Source organism: Myxine glutinosa, chromosome 13 (genome assembly GCF_964187855.1).
Source record: "Myxine glutinosa chromosome 13, kmMyxGlut1.1, whole genome shotgun sequence".
Lineage (NCBI taxonomy): Eukaryota > Metazoa > Chordata > Myxini > Myxiniformes > Myxinidae > Myxine > Myxine glutinosa.
In genome coordinates, this window is record NC_136273.1 from 104,194,476 (window position 1) to 104,207,129 (window position 12,654).

General features: G+C 46.6%; 1 protein-coding gene across 7 annotated transcripts in view; it reads left to right on the forward strand.

The window, feature by feature from the left end:
* The window catches only part of SURF1 (SURF1 cytochrome c oxidase assembly factor), a 30,093-nt gene that overhangs the window by 14,477 nt on the left and 2,962 nt on the right, over positions 1-12,654 (forward strand). For all 7 annotated transcript variants that reach the window (XM_078767851.1, XM_068134898.2, XM_078767850.1 and 4 more), the window contains 2 exons: positions 83-155; positions 1,922-2,084. In XM_078767851.1, the coding sequence (XP_078623977.1) occupies positions 83-155; positions 1,922-2,084 (236 nt within the window). The remainder of the gene's footprint in view (positions 1-82; positions 156-1,921; positions 2,085-12,654) is intronic.

The window sequence follows — 12,654 nt, forward strand, 5'->3', positions numbered from 1 at the left end:
ATAGGGTTCGCTGCTTCATACGCCGACTACAAACCCATGTACTCTGGCACTGACTGGAGTTGTGTGCCGTGTGCCATCGTAGGATTACCATACTCGTTAACCGTGGGTTTGTGCCGATGTCTCGCCTCGACCCTGCCTCCCGGACCAAAGGACAGGTATGTGGAAATCAAAGTGACCATGTTGTGATTTAACAGGATTTGGGCTGAGAGCTCTCGCTGGACACTCATCGATAACCCTTCGGGTTGCTCCATGCTTGATGTTATTTAATTATCCTGCGCTCGCGAAGCGAAAACCGGGGCTCAGCGATCGGGTGCGTCCGTATGTGTGGCGTACATGTGTCTGCGTTGTTTAAATTCATTTTCTCATCAACTCTTGGGCCGATTCACACGAATCTTTTACCATAGGAGCGCCTCTGCCTGTAGAATATTTTAATGATAATTACGACGTCATAAGTCACGTGGTATGGGCGCCATCTTGGAAAAACCTAAAAACGATGCACCTCTCTATCTCTGAAACCACTCCATGGAATAAAATGAAACATGGCTCATTGTCAAGTACTCCTCATGGGGAATAAGATATGTTAATGATGATGTCACCCATGCCTTCATTATGACGTCATATTTCGACAAGTTCAATGCTTTATCCAATCAGTATGAATTTTTTTTCTCTGCAACCGTTGGTCTGATGGACACAAAAATGTCACCATCGGAGCACCTCCTACTGATGAAATTTGAAATGATAATTATGACGTCATAGGTCATGTAGTACAGGCGCCATCTTGGAAAAACATTGCACCTCTATATCTTCGAAACTGCTCCATGGAAAAAATTGAAACGTGGCTCATTGTCAAGAACTCCATGTGGGGAATAAGTATTGTTAACGATGACGTCATTGGTGCCTTAATTATGACGCCATCATTCGACAGGGACAACGCTTAGTCTGATCAGTTTGAAATTTATTGAGCATGATCTACACAACAATTATATTAGGGAATATAAATTTATGATGTAATCGCTCACGTGATCTGGCAGCCATATTGGATTAAAGAAAAAAAACGTTCAAAAACATAAGAGTTGGCTCGCACCAAGTTGGCTGCACGGGGTAAGTATTGTATGAATACCATCTCGTTATCAATCGGTCCTTACAAGGAACTTCAATCCAGGAGTCGGCCATTCGCCCCATCAGGCCTGCAAAATGTTTGCCAAGCTATAGTCGTTTGTCTTTTCCCTCTCGTTTTTAAATGGTGAACATAAAGCAAAGAAGCAGCACCATTTTTAAAGTCTTTGTTATGACTCGGCCAGGGTCCGCTTTAAACTGCCGACCTCCCAGACTCGGAGCAGGTGCTCTAACCATTACACCACAAGTTGGTTTGTGACAAAAATGTGGAGCTGAAAGTTTGTCCCTGTCCACATATGATGTATGCACTTGTACTTGAAAACACCATTTTTGTAATGCTGGGTGATGAGTGTCGATACTAAATCAGGCATGATGGATGACATTCAATCTCGCGATGGAATCTCCAAATATTGAAGTCTGCACTTTTGATCTGAGTCTGCACATCGCCAATGTCCTGTTATATCGAAGCATGCAAGGTAACTCTGAACTTGTCCTGCATGTGGAAATGTAGCATTACGTTCTGTAAGGTGATGGATCGATCTCGATCTCGATCTCGATCTCTCTCTCTCTCTCTCTCTCTCTCTCTCTCTCTCACACACACACACACACACACACACACACACACACACACACACACACACACACACACACACACACACACACACACACACACACACACACACGGCTGAAAGCACCGGTTGCTCGCTGTGCCTTTGGAGAGCTTCCAATGTGTATAGAATACTGGTTTTCATTACAGGTGGTCTTTAAACCTTGTGTGATCTTCTTGTGGGGAACAATATTTCAGGTGGAGGGTGAGGTAGAGCTGGTTGGGTTGGTGCGTCTAAATGAGCCGCGCAGTGCCTTCACCCCTGACGATGATGTTGCAAATCGAAGGTGGCACAGCCGTGACGTCTCCAAGTTGGCACAGGCTGCTGGAACCTTCCCAATCTTCCTGGATGCCGTGGCTGGTAATGAAACGCTGACAGATGGGTGCAAGTCGACCTTTTTCTCATTTTGGTGGAGAAAATATTGCTTTGTTACTGTAACGTTGCCTCTTGGTTATCAAAATGAAGCTTTATTGGTTCGTTTGAAATTATTTACCTCCACCACCGAAAGTGGATTGAGGTTATGTTTTCACCCCTGTCTTGTCACCCCAATCGGCTTGTTCTTGTCACCCCAATCGGCTTGTTCTTGTCACCCCAATCGGCTTGTTCTTGTCACCCCAATCGGCTTGTTCTCGTCACCCCAATCGGCTTGTTCTCGTCACCCCAATCGGCTTGTTCTTGTCACCCCAATCGGCTTGTTCTTGTCACCCCAATCGGCTTGTTCTTGTCACCCCAATCGGCTTGTTCTCGTCACCCCAATCGGCTTGTTCTTGTCACCCCAATCGGCTTGTTCTTGTCACCCCAATCGGCTTGTTCTTGTCACCCCAATCGGCTTGTTCTCGTCACCCCAATCGGCTTGTTCTTGTCACCCCAATCGGCTTGTTCTTGTCACCCCAATCGGCTTGTTCTTGTCACCCCAATCGGCTTGTTCTCGTCACCCCAATCGGCTTGTTCTCGTCACCCCAATCGGCTTGTTCTCGTCACCCCAATCGGCTTGTTCTCGTCACCCCAATCGGCTTGTTCTCGTCACCCCAATCGGCTTATTCTCGTCACCCCAATCGGCTTGTTCTTGTCACCCCAATCGGCTTATTCTCGTCACCCCAATCGGCTTGTTCTTGTCACCCCAATCGGCTTGTTCTTGTCACCCCAATCGGCTTGTTCTTGTCACCCCAATCGGCTTGTTCTTGTCACCCCAATCGGCTTGTTCTTGTCACCCCAATCGGCTTGTTCTTGTCACCCCAATCGGCTTGTTCTTGTCACCCCAATCGGCTTGTTCTTGTCACCCCAATCGGCTTGTTCTTGTCACCCCAATCGGCTTGTTCTTGTCACCCCAATCGGCTTATTCTCGTCACCCCAATCGGCTTGTTCTTGTCACCCCAATCGGCTTGTTCTTGTCACCCCAATCGGCTTGTTCTCGTCACCCCAATCGGCTTGTTCTCGTCACCCCAATCGGCTTGTTCTCGTCACCCCAATCGGCTTGTTCTTGTCACCCCAATCGGCTTGTTCTTGTCACCCCAATCGGCTTGTTCTTGTCACCCCAATCGGCTTGTTCTCGTCACCCCAATCGGCTTGTTCTTGTCACCCCAATCGGCTTGTTCTTGTCACCCCAATCGGCTTGTTCTTGTCACCCCAATCGGCTTGTTCTTGTCACCCCAATCGGCTTGTTCTTGTCACCCCAATCGGCTTGTTCTTGTCGCCCAATCGGCTTGTTCTTGTCACCCCAATCGGCTTGTTCTCGTCACCCCAATCGGCTTGTTCTTGTCACCCCAATCGGCTTGTTCTTGTCACCCCAATCGGCTTGTTCTTGTCACCCCAATCGGCTTGTTCTTGTCACCCCAATCGGCTTGTTCTTGTCACCCCAATCGGCTTGTTCTTGTCACCCCAATCGGCTTGTTCTTGTCACCCCAATCGGCTTGTTCTTGTCACCCCAATCGGCTTGTTCTTGTCACCCCAATCGGCTTGTTCTTGTCACCTCAATCGGCTTGTTCTTGTCACCCCAATCGGCTTGTTCTTGTCACCCCAATCGGCTTGTTCTTGTCACCCCAATCGGCTTGTTCTTGTCGCCCAATCGGCTTGTTCTTGTCACCCCAATCGGCTTGTTCTTGTCACCCCAATCGGCTTGTTCTTGTCACCCCAATCGGCTTGTTCTTGTCACCCCAATCGGCTTGTTCTTGTCACCCCAATCGGCTTATTCTCGTCACCCCAATCGGCTTGTTCTTGTCACCCCAATCGGCTTGTTCTTGTCACCCCAATCGGCTTGTTCTTGTCACCCCAATCGGCTTGTTCTTGTCACCCCAATCGGCTTGTTCTTGTCACCCCAATCGGCTTGTTCTTGTCACCCCAATCGGCTTGTTCTTGTCACCCCAATCGGCTTGTTCTTGTCACCCCAATCGGCTTGTTCTTGTCACCTCAATCGGCTTGTTCTTGTCACCCCAATCGGCTTGTTCTTGTCACCCCAATCGGCTTGTTCTTGTCACCCCAATCGGCTTGTTCTTGTCGCCCAATCGGCTTGTTCTTGTCACCCCAATCGGCTTGTTCTTGTCACCCCAATCGGCTTGTTCTTGTCACCCCAATCGGCTTGTTCTTGTCACCCCAATCGGCTTGTTCTTGTCACCCCAATCGGCTTATTCTCGTCACCCCAATCGGCTTGTTCTTGTCACCCCAATCGGCTTGTTCTTGTCACCCCAATCGGCTTGTTCTTGTCACCCCAATCGGCTTGTTCTTGTCACCCCAATCGGCTTGTTCTTGTCACCCCAATCGGCTTGTTCTTGTCACCCCAATCGGCTTATTCTCGTCACCCCAATCGGCTTGTTCTTGTCACCCCAATCGGCTTGTTCTCGTCACCCCAATCGGCTTGTTCTTGTCACCCCAATCGGCTTGTTCTTGTCACCCCAATCGGCTTGTTCTTGTCACCCCAATCGGCTTGTTCTTGTCACCCCAATCGGCTTGTTCTTGTCACCCCAATCGGCTTGTTCTTGTCACCCCAATCGGCTTGTTCTTGTCACCCCAATCGGCTTATTCTCGTCACCCCAATCGGCTTGTTCTTGTCACCCCAATCGGCTTGTTCTCGTCACCCCAATCGGCTTGTTCTTGTCACCCCAATCGGCTTGTTCTTGTCGCCCAATCGGCTTGTTCTTGTCACCCCAATCGGCTTGTTCTTGTCACCCCAATCGGCTTGTTCTCGTCACCCCAATCGGCTTGTTCTCGTCACCCCAATCGGCTTGTTCTTGTCACCTCAATCGGCTTGTTCTTGTCACCCCAATCGGCTTGTTCTTGTCACCCCAATCGGCTTGTTCTTGTCACCCCAATCGGCTTGTTCTCGTCACCCCAATCGGCTTGTTCTTGTCACCTCAATCGGCTTGTTCTTGTCACCTCAATCGGCTTGTTCTTGTCACCCCAATCGGCTTGTTCTCGTCACCCCAATCGGCTTGTTCTTGTCACCCCAATCGGCTTGTTCTTGTCACCCCAATCGGCTTGTTCTTGTCACCTCAATCGGCTTGTTCTTGTCACCCCAATCGGCTTGTTCTTGTCACCCCAATCGGCTTGTTCTTGTCACCCCAATCGGCTTGTTCTTGTCACCCCAATCGGCTTGTTCTTGTCACCCCAATCGGCTTGTTCTTGTCACCTCAATCGGCTTGTTCTTGTCACCCCAATCGGCTTGTTCTTGTCACCCCAATCGGCTTGTTCTTGTCACCCCAATCGGCTTGTTCTTGTCACCTCAATCGGCTTGTTCTTGTCACCCCAATCGGCTTGTTCTTGTCACCCCAATCGGCTTGTTCTTGTCACCCCAATCGGCTTGTTCTTGTCACCCCAATCGGCTTGTTCTTGTCACCCCAATCGGCTTGTTCTTGTCACCCCAATCGGCTTGTTCTTGTCACCCCAATCGGCTTGTTCTTGTCACCCCAATCGGCTTGTTCTTGTCACCCCAATCGGCTTGTTCTTGTCACCCCAATCGGCTTGTTCTTGTCACCCCAATCGGCTTGTTCTTGTCACCCCAATCGGCTTGTTCTCGTCACCTAACCAACACATCCACCAGGTTTATTCATAACTCGTCCATAACTTTTTGAAATATCGTGTTATATATCGCTTTTCGCTCAATCTCTCAATGGAGAAGAATCAATTGGAAATTAAATAATTCTCATATCCGAATCCATATTCAGATCTTCCCCAAAATCGAAACGATTAGTCCTTGTCACACACACAACCTCTCCACCAAGTTTCGTCCAAATCTGTCCACAACTTTTTGAGATATCTTGTTCACAGTCAGACAAATAGACAGACAGACAGACAAACAGACAGTCTGTCTGTCTATTTGTTACTTGGCAAATTGTTTTTTTCTTTTTTGCAAATATGTTGATCACTCCGGTTTGTGGGTTTGTTTGTCTGTCCGCTCACTTATACTTGCCTACAGGTCACAATTTTAAACCGATCTTCACAAAACTTTACCAAACGGTAGAGTTCGTCGTCCGACAAAATCTTATATATATTTTTGGGGACAAAAGGTCAAAAGGTCAACATAGGCAAAATGTCAACAGCCATTTCAAATTTCTAAAATCCTCAATTTTCATCCGATTGATTTGAAATTTGAATAGGATTTACATATCGGCTAACTGAATTCAACCACCAACTATTTTTGAGGTCAGCATAGGCCAAAAGGTCAACATAGGCCAAAGGTCAACAACCATTTCAAATTTCTAAAATCCTCAATTTTCATCCGATTGACTTGAGATTTGAAGAGGATTTACATATCGGCTAACTGAATTCAACCACCAACTATTTTTAAGATTAGCTTAGGCCAAAAGGTCAACTTAGGCCAAAGGTCAACCACTTTTTTCAAATTTCTAAAATCCTCAATTTTCATCCAATTGACTTGAAATTTGAATAGGATTTTCATATCGGCTGACTGAATTCAACCACCAACTATTTTTGAGGTCAAACGGATGCTCTACTGAGTGCCATTCTACTTTGTTCTGTTTTGCCAAGTGTCGCTCCATGAGTGATTTTTCATTTGTCTGTCTGTCTGTCTGTGAACAAGATATCTCAAAAAGTTGTGGAAGGATTTGGACGAAACTTGGTGGAGAGGTTGGGTGTGTGACAAGGACTAATCGTTTCGATTTTGAGGAAGATCTGAATATGGATTCAGATATGAGAATTATTTAATTTCCAATTGATTCTTCTCCATTGAGAGATTGAGCGAAAAGCGATATATAACACGATATTTAAATAAGTTATGGACGAGTTTTGAATAAACCTGGTGGATGTGTTGGTTAGGTGACGAGAACAAGCCGATTAGATTTTGGTTCAGGTCTGAATCCAGATCCGGCCTATCTGTGGATAGAAAACATAAACTGTTCAGCCTGGCGGGGGTATGCGCTCTACCGAGTGACATTCTAGTTTTGTTTTTATCTACTGATTCAAAGCTACTTTCTTATTGGACGTTGGAGGGATGAGGAACATGTGGCCTTGATAGGAAATGAACAAGTTGTCACTATTTGAGGTGAGTTATCAAGAAGTCGGTAGACTACTTATGTAGCGATAATACCTCCCCTCACCCCCCCCCCCCCCTCCTCCCCCACCCTCTTCCGTTTGGCTCAATACAACATAAATAGTCAAAAATCTACCAAGATAAAACTTAGAAACCGATAACTTACCGAACAGTCATCTGCAGAGAATTTCCCATTTAATAACAATCATTCAACTTTTGGGACATCATCACTGAAATGGAAAATAAGGGACCCAAAAGTGCCTGTTTGTCATTATTGTTATTTTGTGACGGACTAACTCAAAATTGGTTTAAGGTTTAATGCTTAAACTTTAAGCTATGAACTTCGTTTCAACACGAATCTACTGCATTTTATAGTGGGGAAGTGCAAACTCATCAAAGTTGAATAGCTTGAAAGGATTCCAAGACACACAACAACAACAACAACAACAACAACAACAACAACAACAGGCATTTTAAGGCCATTTTCCCTGCAAGAGCGGGGGTTAGCCTTCCAAGAAAAGTACGCAAAACTACATTCCTTCGCAAAGGAATAGGAAGGGAGCACAGGGTTGCTGGACGCATTGCCCTAGGCCTAGGGCCAATGAGACTTACAGTGCATTCAGAAAGTATTCAGACCCCTTCACTTTTTTCACATTTTGTTATGTAGCAGCCCTCTCCTGAAATCGTTTATATTCATTTTTCCCTCATCAATCTACACTCAATACCCCATAATGACAAAGAGAAAACAGGATTTTAGAAAGTTTTGCAAATTTATTAAAAAGAAAATACTGAAATATCACATTGACATAAGTATTCATACCCTTTGCTATGACACTTGAAATTTAGCTCAGGTGCCTCCCATTTCTCTTGATCATCTTTGAGATGTTTCTACACCTTGATTGGAGTCCACCTGTGGTAAATTCAATTGATTGGACATGATTTGGAAAGGCACACACCTGTCTATATAAGGTCTCACAGCTGACAATGCATATCAGAGCAAAAACCAAGCCATGAGGTCGAAGGCGCTGCCTGCAGAGCTCAGAGACAGGATTGTGCCGAGACACAGATCTGGGGAAGCCTACAAAAAATATTTCTGCTGCATTGAAGGTTCCCAAGAGCACAGTGGCCTCCATAATTCTTAAATGGAAGAAGTTTGGAACAACCAGGACTCTTCCTAGAGCTGGCCGCCCGGCCAAACTGAGCAATCGGGGAAGAAGGGCCTTGGTAAGAGAGGTGACCAAGAACCCGATGGTCACTCTGGCTGAGCTCCAGAGATCCTGTGTGGAGATGGGAGAAACTTCCAGAAGGACAACCATCACTGCAACACCTCACCGATCTGAGCTTTATGGCAGAGTGGCCAGGCGGAAGCCTCTCCTCAGTGAAAGACACATGAAAGCCTGCTTGGAGTTTGCAAAAAAGCACCTGAAGGACTCTCAGACTGTGAGAAACAAGATTCTGTGGTCTGATGAAACCAAGATTGAACTGTTTGGCCAGAATCTGCACCTCACATCTAGCCAAATGAGGAGGCTCGGGGAGCTAGAATCTGCACTCACATCTAGCCAAATGAGGAGGCTCGGGGAGCCAGAATCTACACTCAGATCTAGCCAAATGAGGAGGCTCGGGGAGCCAGAATCTGCACTCACATCTAGCCAAATGAGGAGGCTCGGGGAGCCAGAATCTGCACTCACATCTAGCCAGATGAGGAGGCTCGGGGAGCCAGAATCTGCACTCACATCTAGCCAAATGAGGAGGCTCGGGGAGCCAGAATCTACACTCACATCTAGCCAAATGAGGAGGCTCGGGGAGCCAGAATCTGCACTCACATCTAGCCAAATGAGGAGGCTCGGGGAGCCAGAATCTACACTCACATCTAGCCAAATGAGGAGGCTCGGGGAGCCAGAATCTGCACTCACATCTAGCCAAATGAGGAGGCTCGGGGAGCCAGAATCTGCACTCACATCTAGCCAGATGAGGAGGCTCGGGGAGCCAGAATCTGCACTCACATCTAGCCAAATGAGGAGGCTCGGGGAGCTAGAATCTGCACTCACATCTAGACAAATGAGGAGGCTCGGGGAGCTAGAATCTGCACTCACATCTAGCCAAATGAGGAGGCTAGGGGAGCCAGAATCTACACTCAGATCTAGCCAAATGAGGAGGCTAGGGGAGCCAGAATCTACACTCAGATGTAGCCAAATGAGGAGGCTAGGGGAGCCAGAATCTACACTCAGATCTAGCCAAATGAGGAGGCTAGGGGAGCCAGAATCTACACTCAGATGTAGCCAAATGAGGAGGCTAGGGGAGCCAGAATCTACACTCAGATCTAGCCAAATGAGGAGGCTCGGGGAGCCAGAATCTGCACTCACATCTAGCCAGATGAGGAGGCTCGGGGAGCCAGAATCTGCACTCACATGTAGCCAGATGAGGAGGCTCGGGGAGCCAGAATCTGCACTCACATCTAGCCAGATGAAGAGGATAGGGAGATATAGCAATGGATACAGGATCTGTACTCAGATATAGCAAAATTAGGAGCTAGGGGAGCCACAACCTGCAACCATGAGAAGGTAAATGGCCACCATAATGAGGGTAGTATGTGTACTGTTTGCAGGTCTAAAACGAGATTGAAATACCTCATACAGCTGGTTGGAATCCACATGAGACTGCAACTGAGGGTTTTTATAAAATATTACATAAGAAAGGTAGATTGGAGATGGACCTATAATTGGAGAGGACTAGGATTATGGTCACGATTATGTTTTTTAAGAAGGGAGTAATTGCTGCAAGTTTGAGAGAAGATTGCTTTATTGACTGTATTGGTGACAATAGGGGAAATGGCCATTAAACATGATTTCAGGAGAGATGTTGGAATCGGGTCGAGTGAGCTACTCGGAGATTTCATCTTAATGGCCACGGCAGATAAATCAGTGAGAGTAACCTCAACAAAGATGCCTCGGGATGGGCTAATGTAAAGGGCAGGGCCAGTGAGGGGGTTACGCTATTATTAGTGAACCTTGTTTGCTGTCTAGCCTGGTGTTGGCTTAGCGGTTAGGGTACTGGCTTGGGATCCTAGGATCCTGGGTTCGAATCCCGGTGGATCGCTCAATTAACGCCAGAGGGGTTGACTCAGCCTGTCATCCTTCTGAGGTCAGCAAATTGAGTACCAGCTTGCTGGTAATTCCCTGTGTGTGGCAAGAGGCGACTAACAGGGTTGGTGGCAGGAAGGGCATCCAGCCATAAAACATTGCTTCAAAAAGGGACCAAGGTGCCCGAAAAAGGCCAAGCCCTGCTCTGCGGGGAAAAATGGCCTCTAAAGGTGGTTCTTGTTTGCTGTTTGATTCCGGTAATTTTTGTTCCAAAAAAATCTTTAAAACTTTCAATCTGCAGTAGTGGGTACAAAAGGGGAGGAATCAGAGGGCTTAAGAAGATGGTTAATGTGAGAGAAAAGTGCCTAGGATTATTGTAGCCACGATCTATGAGGGTGGCATAGAAGGAGGATCGGGCTACCTTTAGGGCAGCAGAGTAAGGTAACTGATGTTGTTTCAAAGACTGCAGGTGCACAGTGAGGCCTGCCTTGGTCCACCTGTGCTCAAGCTTGTGCTCCAGGATCTCCATTTCATGAAGATGAACAGTAAACCACGGGGATGAGTGGCGGAAGGTTCCCTGACAGTACTTTTCAGGAGCAAAGTTTTCTAGGTTATCAAAGGTTGTTTAAGTTAACCTTCTCGCTACATGCCAGCGACAAAATTGAGAAAATAGAATCTGAAAACAAATCTTGGTCGATGGATCTCAGGTTACGGAATGTCATAATACGCCTGCGACATGACAGGTGGAGAAATGGACAGGTCCAGGAGCACAGCCCCGTGATCAGAAATACCAAGTTCAAACAAAGAAAGATCAGAAACAGGAACATCACCAGTAATAACAAGGTATCATGTTTGGCACATATATGTACGTACATCTGAAAATCATAGAAAAAGACATTGCTGGCCTGATCTACACCAAATGTTACATACATGGTGGTAATACCCAGTGTCAGGACTTGGACACAAAGAACCGCTCCCCTGCGAGGGGGGAGATAACTTACGATTTTCACCCGATCTCCACCAAGTTTTGCATATGTGTTGGTGGTACCCAAGGTAACCCCCTCACCTCACCCACGGGGTTGGGGAGGGATGACTATGACTTGCTAATCCTCCCTAAGGGAGCGGGTGTTTCTTGTCCTTAAAAATATACTTGACCATACAGTAGAAATATGCTTTGTGCCTGGTTTGCCAGAACCTAAACTAGCCTAGATTTATTTCACAAGTTAAATTATACTGAAATGTTGCAGCATCTGAGTAACTGCATTTATACTGCTGTCTGAATAAATGTAACATCTACCAGAATTTATCAAGGCACAATTAATGTTCCTGCTTTCGGCCTTGCACTTTCATCAGGTCTAACTTGACAAGTAGACTCGAATCTGCACTCAGATTCTGAAAACTGGAACGGCAAGTAACGGCAAACTAGAACAGCAAGTAACGGCAAACTAGAACGGCAAGTAATGGCAAACTAGAATGGCAAGTAACGGCAAACTAGAACGGCAAGTAATGGCAAACTAGAACGGCAAGTAACGGCAAACTAGAACGGCAAGTAACGGCAAACTAGAACGGCAAACTAGAATGGCAAGTAATGGCAAACTAGAACGGCAAGTAACAGCAAACTAGAACGGCAAGTAACGGCAAACTAGAACGGCAAGTAACGGCAAACTAGAACGGCAAGTAACGGCAGACTAGAACGGCAAGTAATGGCAAACTAGAACGGCAAGTAACGGCAAACTAGAACGGCAAGTAACGGCAAACTAGAACGGCAAGTAACGGCAAACTAGAATGGCAAGTAACGGCAAACTAGAACGGCAAGTAACGGCAAACTAGAACGGCAAACTAGAACGGCAAGTAACGGCAAACTAGAACGGCAAGTAACGGCAAACTAGAACGGCAAGTAACGGCAGACTAGAACGGCAAGTAATGGCAAACTAGAACGGCAAGTAACGGCAAACTAGAACGGCAAGTAACGGCAAACTAGAACGGCAAGTAACGGCAGACTAGAACGGCAAGTAATGGCAAACTAGAACGGCAAGTAACGGCAAACTAGAACGGCAAGTAACGGCAAACTAGAACGGCAAGTAACGGCAAACTAGAATGGCAAGTAACGGCAAACTAGAACGGCAAGTAACGGCAAACTAGAACGGCAAGTAAGGGCAAACTAGAATGGCAAGTAACGGCAAACTAGAACGGCAAGTAACGGCAAACTAGAACGGCAAGTAACGGCAGACTAGAACGGCAAGTAATGGCAAACTAGAACGGCAAGTAACGGCAAACTAGAACGGCAAGTAACGGCAAACTAGAACGGCAAACTAGAATGGCAAGTAATGGCAAACTAGAACGGCAAGTAACGGCAAACTAGAACGGC